The following is a 21,709-nucleotide window of genomic DNA, read 5'->3' as shown; positions in this document are numbered from 1 at the left end:
CATATATATATATATATTTTATTATTTGATGTTCTTACTTTTGATGTCTCTTTAAGAATTGCGCATAGTGCTCGTTATTTGGTTATTTCTGTATTTTCGTACATAAATGAAATTAGTTGAAAAAAGGAATTCAATAAGTGATCGATACAATTGGTAATTTTAGTACTAAGAATATGTTTTCAAGGGAAACATTGTTATAAACGTATTTGAGTAATATAAAAAAAATTCGTTCGATAGTTCCATTCATAGGACAGCATCATATTTTGTATGTTATGTACATAATCGAAGAGTGACTATTTACTTCCGTGATACTTGTAATTATGTCGATGCTTTATGAACGAAGTATTTAAAAATCACCTAAAATGACAGAGTATTAGTCGGACTTTGTACAGTTTCAAAATTATAGTATAAGATATTTAGGAGCAGAAAAATTATACGACCAATGTAAAGGAACAATTTTTTGGGTAAAAATATGTATGTAAATATATATTTACATAGATGTCGAAAAATTCATACAAAGAATCAATATATTATGTATACATGATTTTTATTTGAGTGTCACGCGCGATCACATTCCCGTTTGACGGTAGCTTTAATGTTATTCAAGCGTGTTTAAAAAATTTCTTTAGATAACGCGTGCATAGAGCAGCTAGTGCAGGTGGCAATAATTCCAAAAACTGTAAAAATAAAGAGATCCTGAGGGACATTTGAGAGAAACAAAAATTAAGAACATGTACACAATCTTTTTCTATTTTTTTCTTTTCAATTGCAAGAAGATCGTTCATATGTAAGTATCCGTGGCTTCTTTTTAAAGATATAAGTAAACTAAACAAATGGTTAGTGTAGCATATAATACTGTGTTGCATGATAAAATTTTAAACAGTTTGAAAAGAACTCTTATATGTATTACTTCAGTTGTAAATTAAGTCCTAAGAATATGTATAGACTTATAAGCACTAAATTAGCATCTCATCGATAGGACAATGTTTGTATGTGTCAGGGATGTAGTAGACAAAAGGAAGAACTGTACATATTATTATCTTGAATATGGTACGGTGATTTATTGTTAATCGTAGTGTATTTTTTTTTTAAATAAATTATCAGCAATTATACAGATACAATTAATTATATCCGCACAAAGTCACGGATAATTCAAGGTACATATAGTATGTACAACTGTAAATATGCATTAAGTCATATAATTCGAAATTTTTGTAAATGTCACTTCTATATCACAACAAATTTTGAGAGAAGTGTACTTTATAATTATATATACATAATATTATATAATACTTTTGTTGAATTGCTCTATCAAGTACTTTACTCATTTGTTTTTATTACCAATGAAAATCGATGAGAGGTACAAACTGCGATAAAAGAATTGTATAAATGAATGGTAGATGCATATAATTCGACTTTATACTATGTAAAGTCATGAAATATTATATTATTGAAATCATATTAGCAGTATAATAACAGTGTTTTCACCGTTCATAAAAATGTGTATATTATTGTCTATGTTTATGTTAAGAACAGATAAATAATTTAAGATACTGTATCTTTGACTAGGGAATAAAATCACAAACATTATAAATTTCTTTTTCAAACCCCATACATATAACAGAAATTATGACTAAAAACGCTCCGACGATACTGGTTGACGACGGTTGATCTCCGAAAAAATATACTTGTACGATATAGGCCAATATGATATCCAAAGATCTAGTCACTGATACTTTGCCTGCACCTTCTATTTTTAATGCATTAGTCACTAAAATTTGACCGCACAATCCAGTAAATGCCACTAACAATATTTTACTCCAAGTGAACCAATCATCTGGTAGCTTTAAACTCTGTTCGTGATTTTCCGACACAAAATAGAAAAAGAATACAGCCGTGACCAATGACCACCAAGATATATTGAAGATTATCGTTGAAAAATGGATTTCCGAGCACTTTCTCATCACAACTATGTTGAGAGCTGTGAAGAAGGTTGCTAGGATAGCACATACGTATCCCATAATATTGTATGGTTCAGTTCTGTGTACCTAAAAGAAAGAGATGTTTTATAAAATTGTTAATTCAGAAAGACTATACCAAGAGTTAATTCCTTTACCTGAAATAAAAATGGTGGCTTAGAAACAAACACAACACCAGTAAATAGTACACACATAACGGTTACACGTAATATTCCACATGGTTCTTTTAGAAAAATGAAAGATAACGCAATAACGATCACTGGAGAACTAAATATGATGGTCGTAGCATCTCCAATGGGTAGTTTACGGAAACTATAATACAATAGCGACAGCGTCGCACCTCCTACTATTCCCTATAAAAGATCAAATAATTTAATAGGATCACTTTTTTTATTTAAATTATTTCTACTTCGTATTATGCGAATAACGCTATTACTAATTTTGTAATAAAACGTACCTGGAAGTTTAGGAGTAGTCTTTGACCTTTTGGACCAAATAAACTTTTGGAACTTTTAATGGCTGCTCCAGCCATGACTAACATTTGCAGAATGGCTCTGATGGCCAGTAATATCATAGGGTCTACATTCTGAATTGCTTTAACTAACGCGGAACTAATTGTGAAAAATGTACCTGAGAGAAATGCCAGAAATACGCCAAACCATTTGGTACCCTCTTGATACGTTTCAGCATTATTTGCAAATTGTTCTGTATAATGGTACGCTGGATGTATACTGTTATAAGAAGCAGTAGAGTCGATGCTGAATTTCATCTTCATCGTTCGAGTAACTTAACAGCTACAATATACAATTATACTGAACAAGATATCGGCATACTACTGCCTACCATCTGCTGTCTGGTAGAATTAACATACAGCTTTGCATGTCAAACAGCTTATGGGGGGATTAATGACGGTAGGAAGATTTGAAAAATATAAAAGCAATCGGATTGTGATCAGTCTGACTATAAAACTATAAAACATGAATTGTGACATGAACGAGTACAGAATAAAGTCATTTTACTTTTGTTTATTTTAGATTTAGTGTTCTAATTCGATACGGATGTGCATAATCAAAACAAGTTCTCTTATATCATTGATTACAGTTAATCGGAATTTTAATTTTTTGTTACGTGAATTATATTTATCGTACCGTTATGTCACTCATGCGATTTCAAAACATGTTGGCATAGTTCTGTCTTACTGCAGATTTGTGCTGCACTCGGCGTATATTACTTTTTTGCAAATATTAACGAAATCACGTTAATACAAGTACCAAAATAATGCTCTTTTATTATCAATTTTAAACGATTAATAAGTGTAAGTCTAAATTACAATTATTTATGTTGAATATCTTGTTTAAACATCATCAAAAATATATATATATATGGTCATATAAAAGAGATCAGTCCTTTCCAAATTGCAGAGCACTTGTTGGTTGATCTACACGATAAAACGTAGTACCCAAATTAAAGTATCCTAAATATTCAATAGTTTCTGGAGTTGTATCAATATGATAATGACCACCTTCTCCATGATTAGAAAAGCTGTGGAAGTGTTGAACGCGCAAATCCAAATTCTAAAAGTATAGTGCATATACACTTATTTTATCATACAACACTTAATTAATTTATCATACATATTTTATGATACAACATCACGTATACACTTACATGTTCAGAATTGACAAATGTGCCAACAGCTACAAGAGGTGTTGACATGTTATAAAAATGCAACCAATTGTTCAACTGTGCTTCCGTCTTAAGAGGAGTTGTAGAGAAATCTGGCATGATATGTTGTTTAACTTTTCCATCTCTCATTAAAAATGTTCCTCCTAATCCTATAGTTACAACAAATTAATGTCAGTGTTTGAACATAGCTCTTACTTAAATTCATCATCTATAAGATCAGCTTACCAACAAAATTATGTTCATAATGTTGTGCAAGTGCATTTCGCATGCATGCAATAAAATCGTCATTGCCAGTACGCTTCTTGGCATGAACTTTTAAAACTTGTCCTGGTTTTCCTTCGCTAACAAACAAGTTGGCTAATAGAGCTAATCTTGTTTCATCGTTAGGTAAAATTTTTAGCAAATTATTTCCGTTTGTTTTATCAATATATGAAATACGAGTTTCATTTTTCACATTAGAAGCTGAGACAAGCATGTTCATTATAAGCTGAAAAATTATTTATACAGCAAATTAGTTTAAATGAAATATGTCAGAATTGTAATCTGATGAGTATACCTCACAGTTGGAATTTAGGTAAGGCCATGGTCCAGCACCTGCTCCAATAACAAGGGAGTCTTTTGGATATTGCAAATGATTCAGCAGTTCTTTAATGTCATACAACTTGTCTCTTTGTACAGAGGGAAGAAGAAATGGTGGACCACCAATATCCAACAATGTTGGATTTCCACCCAATCCTAAACACATGATACATTGCATTAATTTAAAACAAGAAAATATTCTGTTTCTAAAACATTACCTGGTGCAGCAAGGTTGAAAGGTTCCTGTGTTAAATCAGGACAATCGACAACTTCTATTTGGACTTCAGAAAAATTTTTTACTAAGCCTTCTTTTAAAACTAAAAAAACAGATCACATACATTATACTATACAGTTCTCTTGTTAATTTCTATTACAATTTCTATTATTCAAGAATTACCATTTTTTACTTCATGAAGTGAAGGTACATGAAGTTCTCTTTTTTCAATGTTAAGTTCGTTTGGGTTTAAAGAAGCCATGGTTGGTGTATTAATATAGTGTCACTTATAAATTTGAATTAAAAATGTTAGTTTTATGGTAAATAAAATTTTTAATACCAACTAATGAAATTCGTAGAAGTTTCAATATATCTTCGCTCCAATGTAAATTTTCTTTGCAATTAAAAAGCTGAACAATATCGTTCAAAAGAAACAAGGAGACTGGCAGAAAGCAGAATACATCATTTTACCATTAAAACTTCGCTTTATCTAATCGCGTGTTCATACGCGCTCTTATTTCGTAAGAGTGAAATAACTTTTTACCACGTACTTACGATTACAATAATGTTGATACGTGATAATGTTTTACGTATAGTCGCTGGTAGGGATCTTGTGAGGTCATAAATTAAAACAGTAGTTATTGCTTTATTGACACAGGTAACTGATTTCGGGGACGACAGGGTATGAGCATACATAAGAAGAATAAAGTTATCGAAATATGAATCTCCTAATTCTGATATCGTATGGTCCTGAATGAAAACTTGAAAAGTCTAGCTCTATCCTTGCCTAAAAAGGTGTCAGATTACTAATTGCGGTCAATTAGAATCTGACACCGATCAATCGATCTCCGACCGATTTTACGCCTCACAAGATCCTTATCCCATTAAATTAATTAATACAAAAATTAATAGACCAGTACCATTTCTAGTAAAGATTAGATCACAGAGGAGGTAAAGGATCCTGTACCTCGTCTGTGATAAGATGATAAAAGTATTGATTAATGTAAAAAACTTTCCAGTTGGAAGTAATACATAATTTTCCTCAAAGATAGCGCCACAATGTATTTATTACATATTACGCGCGTAAAATTTTTAAGTATACGAATCCACAGTTATGTTTGCGATTAAATTTTACAGAAATAATTCGTCGTTACATTTAATCACAATTTTGTATCCTGTTAGATTCATTTATGTACATTTTTTATAAGACATGAATTAAACGTTACGATACTCTTGGAAATGGTTCGCGTGATCTCAATCTATACACTTAACATACCAAAATCTTGATTACTATCGAGTACATATTGTTCACAAGAGTAACTGCTTAGTCTTGATAAAAAGACGTCATGAGAAATGTTGGTTGTTTGCTTATAATGCTTAATTTTTTGAAACAAAGATTGTAATATACCTCGTATCAACAATTAATGTATATTAAATATACATTAATGCTCAAAGTTCTAGACTCTTTACAAATAATTCTACAGTTCAAGATTGACAAATTATAGTCTTATCTTTTTAAACGTTGTTTCAAATTAATATTCCCCATTCCCGCCTCAAAGAAAATTTCCTCTGATCTTATATAAAAAAAAAAAAAAGATGGGGAAGAGGGTTGGAGTACGTCGGTGGTCTCGGTAGGGTTGTCGTGGATGCGCATTGGGTATCGAAGGAGTTTGTCCCGTATCAACGTGGACGTTCCTGGATCGCATCGTCAGTATGCGGCCGCGCATTCCATGTGGGAACACCTGTTTGCTCTTTTGCCTTCTTCGCCAACTTTCTCGATCCCAAGCCGCGTAAATTACCATCGCGCTTGTTCTATTTTATTTAAGGTACCGAAAAGGAGACATTACTCCTGTAAATCACTTCAAAAACTTGAGGGAGAAGCGGACAGAGGGAATACTTTGTCGAGCTATTCTCGTCGAAAATTAAATGGCAGAATATTTTTATCGAAGCGTCGTTAATGTCGAGACGTACCAAGCGTGATACCGTTGAACGATAATAAAAGAGAGAAACGAGCAACCCTGTAGATTATCGACGGAGATCAAAAGGGAGAATCGTTAAAACATCGTTCGGTGAATCTGCGCGTGATAGATCTATATATCAAGAATAAGAGATAAGAAGCAAGACATAAGTGAGCGAAAGAAGGAAACAAGATACGATAGAAAGGGCGAAGGAGACGAGGAATATTATTGAGAGAGAGGAACGTTCTCGTGACTTCAACCACGTGTCTCTCGTGGTCCTCGTTTAAACACGCGTAAGAGCAATTTTCCTCTATTGACGTATACGTGTACGTCGGTTATTTGTGGTCACCCGCATTCGACGACCATTATTTCGTCTTGTCTCCTCGACACGGCGGACTTTGTCGAAAATTTAGCAAGCTACCCTGGCATGAGACTTTTTCAATATTAATTAACACCCCTCGTTCGCGTCTTCGCCTCGCATGCATTTTCCCGATTTCTACAACGTAATCGATCATTGAGTTTATCCCCTTCATCCGGCGTTCAACTAACGTAAGCATTAAGCTACGTTCTCACGTGTGCAGTGCACGACGTGGAACACGTTTGAACCACTTAAGGTATCGTGTACCAAGGAGGCGCTTCCTTTGGATGTGTTATGCATCGCGCGTTATACATGTGCGAACGTGGCTTAATATTTGAAGCTGAAATTGAAGAAACGTTCTTCTGCATGTTACGATCCAGAATCACTTTCCAGTCTCCATCGTTGGCGCGTGAAAAAATTACTGAGCGTTGTGATTGAAAATCTAGAGGTAGAGTAAATGGAAGTATAAACATAGTACAGGAATAATTATAAATTTGCTTTAGATAGATTTGGCGTGAAGCTTTTCCTAGGTACATACCGAGCACGATTACTTTTTCTTCCGAAACATTAGAAGAACTGGCATTTTAGTGCGGAGGCAGTTCGATGCACGTGATCTTGAATTTCCTTGCGAACAGGCAGGCGTTGACTGAACTTAAATTGCATTTGTTCCAGGACAGTACGCTGTTGATGATAGGAATTATAATTAATATTGGAAAATTTAATAGAATAGACCTAATGACCTATTGTTTAGAATGTTAAAGGAGTGAGTTTGACCCAGTACACGAGTTGGATGCGTAACTCTATTACGGTTGTCTTAACATATTATCGGTACAATTTTTCTAGTTGGACATAAAGAGACAATCTCTCCATGTTTTTTTTCTAAATCAGAAATACGATCTCAGTAGTGTATTTTGCATCACGTTTGTAAGACACGACGGGCGCATCGTACGGTAGGCAAGATTGCAGCCGGGTAGATTATTTGTAGCCGTGTCGCCATTGAGATGGTTTTATGGTAACCCCTTCCCCCGCGTACCTTTATATCGAGACTGAATGGACAGAGAGAGTAGCCTCCTCTATGAGATAATACGCCTGGTTGTGCCTAAGCCATTCAGGCCCGAAGTCGGATCCATCGAATCGCGAAAGATCGCGCGAGGTGAGGGTGGACACCGTGCAGGCCCCTGCAGTCATGCTCACCATCCAAAACGAGTGAGTATATCGGTTTGCATGCGGTATATCGTGGCTACGCACGATCCATCGGCTGCATCGATGCATTCGTGCACACCTGTCGTTCGCTGTTGCGCTTTTTCGCCTTCTCAGCTTTTCAGAAATCCGTTGCCACACGCTGATGGGCTTCTTCTTTCGTGGCTTTATCGACCATCGTTTCAGAGCACCTACGCCGCTGGGATTCATGACTTTTCGGCTGTTACGCAGCTTATACGAGACGATGGATTAAAGTAAACACCTCGTGATCCGTACTTCTTTCTTCTCTCCTCTCGAAAGCTCTCGTCAACTTCCTAACTTTGCGATCTCGTTCAGTTCACCTCTGATATTCCGTTCACCTCTTGCCCTAGACGTGTCGTTGTTTGTTTGTTTGTTTACTTAGTAGAGCTTCTAGAACCTAGAGAAGAGTTCTGGTATCAATCTTGTTAATTTAAAGTGTTTCCAAAAATTACTCGTGCCTACTTCTTCCTTGAAGAGTTCGTGGTTTCGTGGTGATGACGTGGCTTAGCGTTTAGGGACGGTGTCGTTATACGAGGGTACGTGGGAAACCTCGAAAGTAAACGATTTTAGGTTTGCTAGATCTTCGATAAGTCTCTTCGGCGCGATTAGCGTATGAATCGAAGATATTCTTAAATCGATCGTGCTCTCTAATTCTGAAACAAAAATTTTACTGACATTATTTTTCATCAAAAAGGTAAAACCTTTGCTTTCGTAGTAAAACAAGTGTCTACTTTTTAATACACTAATTCTCCTCCTATTTCTTTTTCTCTTCTACCGTTAAGAATTTTGCTGTTTTCCTGTGGATATACTGAAAGCCATTATGTTTTGGGGAGAGATAGGTAACAGGGCCCACGCAATTACGAAAGTGCGGTTCGTGACAGAATCGTGACGCAGTTCCTCGCAACGACGTCGATTCCCTTTGGGTTATGTGCAGTAACACGACAATAAACCACTACAGTAGCGGTGCATAATCTAATGGCACTTTGCGTTCGTGCGACAAGTATAGGACAGTGGAGGAACAGGCTGCACCTGGCTTCCCTGGTTCGTTAATTGCTGTGCTCTCTCGGCTCGTGTCGCATTATTCTGATGGTCAAAACAACAACAATCAGGGGTTAAACAAAAAAAAAAAAAAACATGTGCCTGTTTGGTATCATTCTCTAAAAAAACACTTGTTTCTTATTAATCATGGCTCGTCACCTTTTCTTTTTATATCTTCTGACATCTATAATGTCCAAGTCACCGAGTTCTCTTAGGTTTTCTCCTGCTCCCTAGTGTCTTTGTCTTCTGGCGTGAGTCTTCTTTGGGTTGCAATTTTCACCTGATCTCCCTAAAAGCAGTGGATCTTTTACAATTCGCCACGGAACACGCAAAACACATCTGTATACGCGAATACGATATTTCCAAAAGCCCTTGAGACGCTTATTCATGGCTATGTCAACGTTCGTATCGCGTGATACCCTCGCATCTATTCGTGTTAATGCAGTGTACGCGCGCCCATTTTACCATGCGCGTTTACCTCCCCGTTTGTTGTCCTTGCTTTGCTCCGTTTCCATCGGGGGTACTTAGCACACTATGGATCGGGGACATTCGAACCGTTTAAAGGACTGTTCCCGTGCATTTAGAACCCACTCGATCGCACTAGTAAGTATTGGTAAACAAGCGCGCCTCATAAAATGGACAGATCCTCTTGAGAAGAAGACATTAACCATCCAGACCTTTCAGCGTCTTGGACGCTCGCTCGTAACAAAATGGAGCTAAATTTAGAAACCGCGGAAATCTTGGAGCGTTCTCTATTTTCCAAAGTTTATACGACTCGGGGAACGCCATTGTCTTGCGCAATTAGAGTAAACGTAGGTTATACAATAGCGTCGGGGGTGAAAACTTTCCTCCTATTGAAACTGAATTTCACTTCAAAGAGGAGGGTATTGTCAGACAGAGAACTGAATATCGCCTGTTACCACGTATCCGTAGCATGACAACTTACATGATTATAGTTTATGAAAATCAGATGCAAATATGTCTTTTCTCTCTTTGAAAGTTCACCACCAAAGTCTGCATTCCGATTGTACCAATTAATCGAGTCAGGAGGTGCACCAAGCATGGCAGACAAATTGGAGCAAGATTCTCGCGTGAACTTGGATAGGATCTACCGCCTGTTGCTTCTCGAAGACAGGAATAAAGAAACGTCGTCGCGATTGCGAAGATTTTTCTGGGGTTCCCCTCAGTCTAGCTAGGTAGTCGTGCCACGAGCAGGACGAGCTTACTAATTTGTGACTGAACCGATATTTCTGACAATCAAGTGCTATTCAACTGGCAGACGTCGTCCAATTCTATCCTTGGATGTTTGATTTTCTTTCACGACGCATAGAATAAGAAGCTCGCGTATCAAAGACGGTGTATATACAAGATCACGATGACATTCGTGGCTTGCTGATTGCAAATCTGCTCTGTTATCTAACTTTTCGCGCTCGAGAGATTAAATATTGTCCTACGTTGAAATGTCAGTGCATGCTATCAGGCCAAACGAAGGCTTACCACAGGCAGGGTGACATTTCTGAATATTAAATTAATGGCTCAATCGAACCTGTATGTTGGTCGTGGTCCAACTACTCGTAAACTTTTGTTAAATAACGAGTTATTGAACTTTCCATCGTTTAGATGCTGACCCCTAGCAATTGGCCATAAACAGTCTCTTAATGTACTTAAACGTGAAACGGCTAACATAGTTTAAGTACAATGCATCACTGCTTGTAACTTATGCATGCGCACGCTCATCCACGCAACTCTCGCCTGATTGTACACATTTTTACCATAAACACGTACATACCTATATCCACAATCGAATCAATACGTAAAAAGTTTTCTAATCGAATATTCAAGGAAAAAATATAATTATTTCAGCATGTCACCGCGCAATGGCTCGTGCGTGGCGGAAGTGAGCTCCGTGAGGAGTCTCTCGTCGGATGATGTTTCAGCGACCAAGCCACACCGAAAGAAGTCCTGCTGGGCACGTGCCACCGATCCAGCTCATCGCCGTGGACGTCGAATCCAGCTCCTGCAAATGCTGGTGCTGCCATTCATACCGATCCTTGCGTTGATCGTTCAGACGGCCAATACGCTCCACGACATCCTAATTTATCGGCAAGAGGTCTCAGACATCGAGACACAGGTAAAAAGTCACACGTTTTTGGGATCTAGAAAGAAATTTAGATGTAGGTATCAAGTATGATTTCATTGATTTCATGTATGAGGCTACTGCGTACTTGGTGTATACAGGCTTCGCAATATAGAGTACAGGTATCTTCTCTGAACGATACTGGTAGCGCGTAAAATCGAATTAATTAACAGGGCCAAGAACTTGATGAAATTATCTGAAATGCTGTTAAAACCAGCTATCAAGTTCTCGTGAATAATAAACAGTCAAACCTGAAACATAAAAAGAGTAATAAAATATACTAGATAGATATACTATATACTATACTATAAAGTTATATACTATAAAGTGTTGGAGCATGATTAGCCATCGGTACCTTTTTTCATTCAATCGATGTGGATCGTTCATCAAGCTACAATGCACTCGTTCCCACTTTAATGGATCCTTTAAGATCCTTTCACGATCAGACGGACTCGCTTCCTGTCGTGTATTTCTTTCCTTACGGGCGCGTAATTATACGAGCAGTATAATTAGGTCGGACTCGTATAATTCAGTGGCAATCGATCGACAAGCCGTCTAACAGTAACGAAGGAATGAGTAAACATCCACCACACCTACGCACTCTTTCGTTCGAGTGTGGTTGATGGGTTGCTCGCAAAGCCGTCCATTTCTTCGATTGTTCCCGCACATGAAACATAGATCATTGTAACGAATCACTTCTGTCTACGATTTACAACAATTGTCTCCTTTGATTCGCATCATTCACCTATAATAACAAAACGATTCCCTTGGGAAAGAATTGAACTCTTCAAATTAAACATTTGTTTATTGAGGCGAGTCTCTTGAAAAAAAAAACTAAAGAATACTTTTGTAAGAAGAGAAATCGAAGGCATCGATCGTAAATTAATGTTTCCTCGAAAAGGGTGTGAATCAACAAGCAGTACATTCATCCTACGTGACATTTTACCTCGATGCAAACACAAGTAGCACAAGTACACATAATCATTCTAATAAATGTGTCGAACGCGATAATAATTTCGTATTCGACGCACGTCCTTTCATTATTTCCCTTCGTGAGCAATTTTTTACGTAGTTTTTTTTTTTTAAAGAAGAAAGGTCTTACGCTAACGCGGTATATAGATGAAAATTATCGCTAAATTTGAATCGCAGCAGCCCTTTTGTGGTTGACCTCGAGTCTTCATTTTCCACGCGAATACCTTCTTTAATGCTACCGACGAACACGTTAAATTTCTATTGTCAGCATAACGAGGGGACAAACGCGAAACGATTTTGCACCCTGTAAAGTCGATTGCGTTTGACGTTCGCGTTTCAGGCGATACGAACCTCGGAAATTTTGTTTTCACGCTGATATTCGTCTCTATAGTTGGTCGAAGCATGCAGAAATAGATTCAACAATCGCAGACGCGATGGATCAATCGATCGTAAGCGCTTTGTTATAGGTGCTCCAATTTCAATGAATCTGTTTACTGGTGTTATCGAGATCACTGGCTGCCCGTTGGACGGAACGTTGTTAAATTAAAACGATGCATAGTAACGAATATTGTCGCGCTGGAATTCGCGCGACGATATTCAAAGAGACGCGATGGTATTTTTTGAAATAGGATACGGTCCTCATGGGGAATAGAAACAGGCTAATGGTGTTTTCGACGCGATCCCCACTTGTCCTAACACGTGCCGCGGACAAAACACGACAGTGTCGAAAAGAAAAGAGAAAAAGAAACGCGAAAGATTCAATTCGCTACTGGTCGGTATGGAATTATTGATCACGCGCCGTCGACGGTGATATTTCGAATCGAGATAGGTACATGTAAATAAAATCGACGGTAACCAATTCAATCATTGCACGGTACGCTGATCATTGACAAAGACTAGACCATTATTATTTCATCGCGCATTGAATCTTTTGGAATGTTTGCTTTTTTTTACACACGGAATCGCATTGTTGCCAAGAACGATCGATCCTTGAAAACGCAGCTAGATTTTCAATTAATAGAAGAAGCACTGAAACGAAACGTAATCAACGCGCTTCGATGATTCTTTTCGATATATACAGTGATGGCGGTACAAACGAGCAGCGAATGATTCCTCGCGGAAAAATAAGTGGAAAGAGCTATAAAATTTCCACTGCGTTTTTCTACAACATCCTATAATAAAATACAATAAATGCATCCTCGACGTCTCGAGGGTCCACCCCATCGTCGTCGAAGCTTAACGTTTTGTCAACAAAGGGCTGATCGTTGCGTAACTCGCGGGAATGGGTAGGCAAAGAGGATTAACGTCCCTTAATTCCACCCTTGCTCGCGGTCGAAGAAATTTCCAATCTAGAATGAAGTAGTCTCGGTTCGTTCGTCACGGTGGACATCGCGCGTAGCCCCCAGAGGGTGGCGGCGGTGGTCGAGATCGAAATTCATCGGAACGGGGTGTAGCCTCGAGTACAGCCTCACCCACCCCTCGATCTCGAGTTACTTGTTTGACGAGCACGCTGGCGTGGCACCCGCAAAAGGCGGAAAAGAATGGACGCGCTTCTCTCTCGTCCTCCTTCCCTCGTCGATTGTAAGCACGTCGAGAGTTTTATACCGGTCCCGTTGATGCACCGCCACGCCCTTCGCAATGAAACTCTATGAGAAAAATTGCCAGGAGTCTTCTCTAAAATGTTCAACTCTTACAAACATTACAATTCTGATAACGAACAGTCTAAATATAACGAACACCACTTCCTATTATCTAAAATAGTAGCCGTGTTGGAATGGCTTCTTTCTAGTGGGTCACTCTGTATAAAAAAAAAAACAAAGCTGCAACATAAGATACTTCCACCTTCGCGGTATTCTCGTGTGTTGTCGCATAGGCGATCTATAATTATCGGAATACTTTAGGAGCACGGAACGCAAAAGTATCGACTTGCAAGTATACTAGAAGGCCATTCAGGTACTTGGAATTTCGAGTGATTACTCGATGTATAATCAGGTGCATTCGGTCACTCTATCCCTTGTCACTTTGTCCTTTACGATTAATCCTATCTACTTTCTGTACGATCGAGGACAACACCCATCATTAACTGGCAAAACGTCGATCCATGTAACTTGAAACGCTCAAGCAAAATCCTTTCGAGAAGTTAAACTACATGTTTTCATCTTGTTCACAGGAGATTCCTGAAATCATCGAGCAATGGTTAATGGTTCTAAAACAATTTACTAATAATAAACACCTTGTTGCATGTTCTCACTCGTCCAATATCGATTGAATTTCCAACTGTTTCCAGGTAACAATTGCCACCGACTTGGGGAAAGTAGTGACGAGGATGCAACTCGAAAGATCCGAGGTTGCATTCTTCATTTATACCAACGGCAACACCCTAAGGTAATGCCAACCGCGCTATCATTTCTATAAATTTCGTAAAGTTTCACGCTGTATGTTTCGTGATGCGATCAGCGTCACATACCATTGTTTATTCCTTTCACTGTTTGCTGGGAGTATTGGAAGCGTCTTGATCTCTGGGCATACGTGACTCGGTAGCAGAAGCTCTTCCTAAGAAGAGGAACCCTTTACAGGCTAATAGAGACAGATGAGCGACAGGGTGCCTTCTAATCAAGGCGCACTCGACGTAATACACTTTTCCTTGTATTTCAACAAAACAATAGCGTCATGGAATACAGGAGTAGCTTTAGGATCTAAACGAAGATCTACTTAATCCTCATCGTAACAAACAGGAATTTAAATGCTTGTGCCTCCGTGCAGTCTTAATTTCTTCGATATAGTCAAAGCTGTTAATAAAAATCATTTAGATTTCCTTAAATAAATCTTTTAAAAACTTTCTGCGTGACACTATTAACAGTCGCGTTGAAGCTTGAGCTATCTTGCAATTATCCAATACTCTCGAATTCAAGGTTTAGGATGTTAATTAGAACCGTATGATCAGTGAAACGTGACACGTTGACCCGACCCTTTCGCTTGAATTCTCCCACAGAACCATGAAAAAGTCCATTCCCAACGAAATTTTCGTTACGAGAACAGTTTCACGATCCTTGAGGGAGAGAAAAACTGGATCTCGGTTAAACGAGAACTAAAACGAACAAACAAGTCACCACCGCCAATTATCGACGTAGTTAACTGATTAGCCACGGTCTTTTACACCTGTTCAAGGTCGAACTTGACGCAGAGGTTCGCCATAACCGATCAGGCTCTCCACAATATGACTACGTGGCCCCTGGTCTCGGTGCCGAGGGATGAGAGCAAGACGCAAACCTATGACGTAGTCAGCAAAGAGGCCTTCCAAGCACGCCTCGAGGATTTCAGGTAACAAATCGATCGACGAATGTTCGAGGTCTTCTCACTCCAAGCAGAGTCCACGTGGCCACGCGTTTATGACGTCAGAAGATCCCCCGTGTGATGGTTTCGCTTTGATTGCTGTAACAATCGCGACGCGATCGTTTGACCCTTTTGAAGTTGTGCGAGATTATGGGCTCAGTCGATGGCTGCACTACGCGTTTAAAGAAAGAAAAATATGGGTGGCAGTCCTCCAGTAGGATATGTTTACACATTGAATTAGTTCTAATGGCTGCCTTTGTAGAAGCAATACTCGCTTGTATGGAAAGTTACGCCAGAAGCCTCTATTCCCTCGAGCCTCCGTACCCGACACTTGTTGAATTCTCATTCAGCCTCGAAGTGGAGAATTCTACTTTATCGCGAGCCTCTCCCTGTTGGCCAACGCGACAAGAAGTTTCCTCCTCGACGTTTCGACGAACCGAACTTTTATTCGTATCGATGGATCTACATTCTTGGAGGCCTATAATTAAAGTTTACGAGGAACCCGTATTAAAAACATTGTTTACAAATACTATTACAAATATCAGACACAGTCATTAACAAAATTAGCATACATGCCAGTGACAATTAAATTCAATTACTAAATACCAATACTTACATTTTACAATATCTTCTGTACTGTTTAATAGCTGTAATCACATAACGTGTATCACGCAGTATTTTTTCATATTTTTTTGTCGCTTTATCATATGTCAACGATTTCATAACATCATTTTCTATAGATAACATAGATAAATTAATAGGTACAATTATCATGTTACCATTGCCATAAGCGTTATCGGGATTAGATAAATCAAAAATAAAGTGAACACTGGAAAAATAACATAAATGTAGACGAATGGAAAATGAACAAAATAAATAATACGATTCAATAGTACAGTATACGGAATTATTTGAGAAAAATTCTCCAGATTCTGTGGAGCCGTAGGAAAATAAATGCGAGTCGATTAGGGTCGACGTTTTTATTCCTTCCAGATACTCGCGTTTATGCACGCTCTCTTTTATACAAATCCGCTTAATTTCTTACAGTCCCGAGATTCTTCGGTAGATAACTTGGAAATCCTCTTCAAAAACCTTTGTGACGTCGTCTCCTGTAACAATGAGAATATTTGATTAAAAGACAAATATATAAAATCGTGTAGAGTTAACAAAATTTAATAATGCCACGATGCAAGCTCTGTCGTCGTTAATATAGCTCGCGTACGCGAACAACGAAGAAACGAAAGTTGAAAAAATAGAAGAAAGTATTGGAATATCAGGTAGCCTGTCGTCGGTGCCGCATCGGGAGAAGCAATATATGTCGTCTTTAATGTTGCGTTCGTGTACGGACAAGGGAAAAACGATAGTTGATAAAAATAGAACAAATATTTGCATATCAAACAGTGCATATCGACGCGTCGAATACAAATTGTTGACGTACACAAAATACACAACATTTCAAACGTCCATTTACAGTTGGGTATTTAAGGGACTAATTAGTGAAGGAGAATCAAAAGACGTGACAATGCAGAGTACTCTTACAGAGATCTGACTTATTGTTAGTGATCGTAACTAGATTGAAACATGGCATTTTGAATATTTTTGATTAGGTCTACTCTGTGAAACTACTCTGTACGACGTCAAAACGACGCAAGCGTTTATAACAGCACCGTGTCGTGTCGCATTCGTCTTCTCATATCGATCGATTATAAAAATACGTGACCAGGACCCGCTTTTTCCTGAGATCAAGTCGAATCGAAACTATGTACCGCGTCTCTATAAAAACAGTTGAAAGAATAGAAAATTACCACTCAGGAATATTCCCGAAATTTGTTTTTGGTTCGTTGCTTGCACGAAGCTTCGCGGTACAGTATCAAGCTCGTGGATGAACAAGAAAAATTAGTAATCGTTACGCAGTTACGAATCCACGGATATATACGCAGGATGGAACAACATTAATACGCCTCGATCGGGAATATTTGCAGGAGGCACGTTTTTCATTTGGCCGAACTGAAAACGACATACGACCCCGGTAACGGAGCACGTTTAGCCGATAAATCGATACGACAATGAAGTATCGGTACGGACAGTGCAGGCCAGCTCTCCTCGAAATCAACTCGTATTATAAAATCTCTGGGAAAGCTTGATTGACAATCTGCGAAAACATGCGATACTTTAGGGCGTCGATATAAAAGAATTTCGGAAAACATAATTTGAGGAACTTTGTAACTTTGTTTCAAGTTGGTAGAAGCAACTTTGCAAGCTCATACATGGCCACGATTTCTAGGCAGATCTATTTGCTTAACCTTATCTTCAGAGAATTCCGCAAATGGAAGTTCCGTCGCGCCAAAGAGCGTTAGACCGAGGGATCAGTTTCTCAGGAAATTCTCCATCGATCGAACACGAGTTCTGGCGGTTTCTCGGCTGTTGGCTATTACACGACCACATGTCAGACAATAGAACGCGTTTCTGTCAGCGGGAGCACCGGTAACAAGCCGCTAACAATCCTCTTCGTCTTCCATCCGTAAAACATTACACGTCCCTGACAAAGATGGCGAGAAGTAGAGACGAATAGATCCTACATACATATATGTATTAACTCGAACTCATCCAAGACCAAATAGCACCATTCGATTCCCTGCGTTCTATTAATCGTGATCGTTCGACCTCAACGGAATTAATTATCGCAGTCGTCTAGGTGATTATTTTCAACGTTCCAGGGTGGAACTTTCTCTATGATCACGGCTCGTTTCACTTTGCTCAATTAGCGCCCTAATGATATTCGTTTTGCGGGCCCTCTGTATGTCAAAGGCGTGTACAATGACAAGTAATCGAACTAACAGAAGTTACAGCAACTATTACATCGGTTCCACAAAGAAGAATAAACTTAGAATTATGTGACATTGTCTGACTCTTATGTAGAATTATTAGAATATTCGATTAAGGGTGAAACGTCATTCTATCGTTCGTATCAATGCAAACGTGTGATAGGCACGCATACGACACGAAACCTGAAACAAAAAAAAACTAGGATGTGACACACGCGCGAATTACTTTTTTTTCTCTCTCGCTTCTCGGCCTTCTCCATCGAATCACCTTTACGAGCAATAGATGAGGTTGTCACACATGAGCGCGTGACCGCCCATTTGGAGCAGTAGACAATATTTTTAGACCCCTCTTCCCGCCTTCCTCTTTCCGCCGCTTCTGGCTTTCCTCTCTGTCGCTCTACGAGTATCGCGTCTCTGACTAAAAGCTGTGATGCAACGTTTAGGTCGATTTTCTGTTAACTCGATCAACTCCATCGGCGAATGCGAGCTTGGAACAATGAAATTATCATCGATATGCCCCCCTTCGGTCAACGTCGACCGAACAGTAAAAGTTGAACACGCAGGAACGTCTATAGCGTTACCTCCACGTCGCGTGTTTACCTTCAGAGGGTGATGGACATTGGTAGAGTTAACCGTAAATGAACGCGTTACCAACCGATGTAAAACAACTAACTTTATGCGAGTTAAAAAACCAAAGATTCAAGGGATCTTTGAGATCACTTATACTGCCAGTAGTAAAAACACTTCCTTACATACTTTCTATTAGCTTCTTAGTTCCATCTTCTTCCAGGCAAAAGATAAGTTCAGAAGAGAGTAGCATAACCGAAGTGATGACATGGTATACAAGCGTAAACGCGGCGATGCTGGACCACCTGACAAATCAAATCAAAGAAACGGATAACAGTGGCGTTTGGAGGTAAGGAAAATAAATAAATAATTTCTACCATTGTTTTCCTGCTAAGCTGAGAATGTTGCAGTTCACTAGGCGCGTCCAATTGTATCTTGAAAATTATTTCCGATATTTGACTATGTCCATCTAATATGTACAATGAATTTCCATTTCAGGTATTTGATAGCCTTTAAAAATTTACTGAGAAGCATCGAGAGCCTGGGTATTGCTTCCGTGTACGGAATCAATTACTTCGGACGCGGAATCCTTGTGGGGGATAATTACGTCAGCTACGTACGCCACGAAGCTCTAGGACGTGATCTTCTCACAGGATCCCTTACATACGTGCCTTCTCTTAAGCATTTTTATGCGGAACTCACTCGTACCATGCCAGATTATAGCAGAATAAAATCTAGGTAGATAAAGAACGCGTAAATTAGACGAAGATAACAACTCTGATCGGTAAAATGCATGATATGGAATAGATAGGTTTAATTTAAAAGATATATGTGTCCCAGGAGAAACGAGATCTTGAAGAACCAGAAGAGAGAGCCAAGCGTCGATGACGCGATCGCTTATTTCGATTCTATGGCGACTTACGTCGACGAGCTACGGAAACTTCAGCGAGAATTACGTCACATGATAAGGTAAACATTTATAGCGAAGCTATTTGATGCTTGCAATGAACATGAATGCACCCACAAAATCAAAGATTAAATTAGAAACTTGATAACGGTGATTTTTATCCTAATTTAACACAGGAACTACGTGAATTCAACCTTGCAAGACGCGAGCAACAAGGAAGTTGCTGGAATAGCTATAGTCGTCCTGGTGTTGGTCGTATCCCCTATTATTATAATACTAGTACGTAACGCGGTTGCCACGATACAAGTAAGTAAAACCTAACAATTCGTGATTATGTGTTCTAGAAAGAGCTTCTGTCCCATCTAATTTAATTCCAGTGCTGGCTTGATAGCAAAATAAAAGACTCGTTGTTCCGTTTTTTGGTCTGAATGCTTGCATCTGTAACAATTACAATAACGATTAAAATTCCCGTTACAAACTAAACGATACTTTTTTTAGATGTACGCTGCCAATTTGGCTCAAAAGGCGCGAGAACTCAAACAGGAAAAAGGGAAGAGCGACACGCTGCTCTTCCAAATGTTACCGCCTAGCGTCGCTCAACAATTGAAGCAAACTCAACAGGTACTTTGACAAGGATTCTTGCATCTGCATTGTTGACATCGATAGCTTTTAACTATGCTTCCATTTGAAAGGTTCCAGCTGAATATTATGAAGCAGTGACCGTGTACTTCAGTGACATAGTTGGATTCACCGAGATCGCTGCAGAGAACACTCCCCTAGAAGTAAACAATTTCGTTATAAAATTAAAGATTCTCCATTCCTACTTCAAACCATCGTATACTTTCAGGTTGTTACATTCCTGAACTCCATCTACAAGCTCTTCGATGCTCGTATAGAGTGCTACGACGTGTACAAAGTAGAAACAATCGGTGACTCGTACATGGTTGCCTCTGGCTTGCCAGTTAGAAACGGTAGACATTCTTGTCTACGTTCGTATTATACTAACTTTTCTACTTCATTTTTAAACGCGTTTAATCGTGCGTTGTCTTGCAGGCGACAAACACGTATCAGAGATAGCGACGATGGCACTCGATCTTCTGGCAGCATCGTCAGTGTTTCAAGTGCCCAAGAGACCAGGGGAACGACTTCAAATCCGCAGTGGCGCTCACACAGGGCCTGTTGTTGCTGGAATCGTTGGAAGCAAGATGCCTCGTTACTGTCTCTTTGGAGACACGGTGAACACGGCCAGTCGTATGGAATCTACTGGGGAAGGTACCTCCTTGTGCATCTCATTGTTTCTTAATGTATAATAGTTTCCGCGCTTAATTATTAAACTCTCGTTGCACACAGCTCTGCGAATACACATTAGCCTGGAAATGAAGAAAGCTTTGGACGCCGTGGGAGGATTCAAAATAGTGCATCGTGGTCTAGTGGACGTCAAGGTTTGGACATAGAGAACAATGTAAAATACTTTATTATCAAAGTGCCCTAATAATATTCAGTTTCGCAGGGTAAAGGCCTGATGGATACCTATTGGCTAGAGTGCAAGGATGGTGGAATCGCCCGTGCAGCGGAGCTAGATCTACCCACGTTCTTCGAGGACGTTCGACCAGTTTTCATACGTCGTCTAAGAGAGGAGGGCACTCTCTGATGCGAGCCGTACTCCCGACGGGACCTCTGGTACCTGAACCGACCACCCACTCCTTACATTCGTCTCTCGCAGCCCAACCTTATCGATCACCTGAAGAAACCGAGTCAGGGTCGCAAGAACCGACTCTCCCATCCTAATCTTCACATCACCCCGGTTAAACCACCTCCACAGTCACAGTCCAGCATCGAATCCCAAGACTCTGCAACCTACGAAGGAACTCACTCGACGACACCCTGTCCACCGAGTTACTCGCCCGCGAGTCAGCGCAGTCGTTACTCCCAACC

At 39.2% G+C, this 21,709-nt stretch overlaps 3 protein-coding genes and 2 long non-coding RNA genes across 7 annotated transcripts; 1 reads left to right on the top strand and 4 right to left on the bottom strand.

The window, feature by feature from the left end:
* Nucleotides 1-1,033: 1,033 nt before the first annotated feature.
* On the bottom strand, nt 1,034-3,094 carry LOC128893519 (solute carrier family 35 member G1-like). The gene is made up of 3 exons (XM_054154528.1): nt 2,437-3,094; nt 2,117-2,332; nt 1,034-2,048 (listed from the first exon to the last, which is right to left on the bottom strand). The coding sequence occupies exons 1-3, from the start codon at nt 2,752-2,754 to the stop codon at nt 1,566-1,568; spliced, it is 1,017 nt and encodes a 338-aa protein (XP_054010503.1). The 5' UTR covers nt 2,755-3,094; the 3' UTR covers nt 1,034-1,565.
* A 147-nt stretch (nt 3,095-3,241) lies between these two features.
* Nucleotides 3,242-5,502, bottom strand: LOC128893520 (ester hydrolase C11orf54 homolog). The gene is made up of 7 exons (XM_054154529.1): nt 5,379-5,502; nt 4,642-4,744; nt 4,463-4,561; nt 4,222-4,400; nt 3,891-4,152; nt 3,648-3,814; nt 3,242-3,553 (listed from the first exon to the last, which is right to left on the bottom strand). The coding sequence occupies exons 2-7, from the start codon at nt 4,718-4,720 to the stop codon at nt 3,380-3,382; spliced, it is 960 nt and encodes a 319-aa protein (XP_054010504.1). The 5' UTR covers nt 4,721-4,744; nt 5,379-5,502; the 3' UTR covers nt 3,242-3,379.
* Nucleotides 5,503-5,643: 141 nt separating this feature from the next.
* LOC128893517 (receptor-type guanylate cyclase daf-11) lies at nt 5,644-21,437 on the top strand. Of its 2 annotated transcripts, XM_054154525.1 has the most exons (15): nt 5,644-6,709; nt 7,447-7,980; nt 10,897-11,164; nt 14,430-14,527; nt 15,311-15,463; nt 19,091-19,216; nt 19,366-19,605; nt 19,708-19,836; nt 19,951-20,080; nt 20,273-20,395; nt 20,467-20,556; nt 20,622-20,745; nt 20,828-21,046; nt 21,125-21,216; nt 21,285-21,437. In XM_054154525.1, exons 2-15 carry the CDS (start codon nt 7,961-7,963, stop codon nt 21,423-21,425), a joined length of 1,953 nt encoding a protein of 650 aa, XP_054010500.1. In that variant the 5' UTR covers nt 5,644-6,709; nt 7,447-7,960; the 3' UTR covers nt 21,426-21,437. The 2 variants fall into 2 exon arrangements, with proteins under 2 accessions (XP_054010500.1, XP_054010501.1); XM_054154526.1 differs by lacking the exon at nt 7,447-7,980.
* Nucleotides 11,021-15,304, bottom strand: LOC128893532 (uncharacterized). The gene is made up of 5 exons (XR_008461367.1): nt 14,610-15,304; nt 14,376-14,522; nt 11,526-14,319; nt 11,259-11,421; nt 11,021-11,189 (listed from the first exon to the last, which is right to left on the bottom strand). It is a non-coding gene; the product is annotated as an uncharacterized LOC128893532 (long non-coding RNA).
* Nucleotides 15,470-19,081, bottom strand: LOC128893533 (uncharacterized). 2 transcript variants are annotated; one of them, XR_008461369.1, is made up of 3 exons: nt 17,412-19,081; nt 16,092-16,584; nt 15,470-15,953 (listed from the first exon to the last, which is right to left on the bottom strand). It is a non-coding gene; the product is annotated as an uncharacterized LOC128893533 (long non-coding RNA). The 2 variants fall into 2 exon arrangements; XR_008461368.1 differs by having other exon boundaries at nt 15,470-16,304; nt 16,372-16,584.
* Nucleotides 21,438-21,709: the final 272 nt, after the last annotated feature.

Source organism: Hylaeus anthracinus, unplaced genomic scaffold (genome assembly GCF_026225885.1).
Source record: "Hylaeus anthracinus isolate JK02 unplaced genomic scaffold, UHH_iyHylAnth1.0_haploid 3, whole genome shotgun sequence".
Classification (NCBI taxonomy): domain Eukaryota; kingdom Metazoa; phylum Arthropoda; class Insecta; order Hymenoptera; family Colletidae; genus Hylaeus; species Hylaeus anthracinus.
This window is presented reverse-complemented; position numbering and strand designations above follow the sequence as displayed.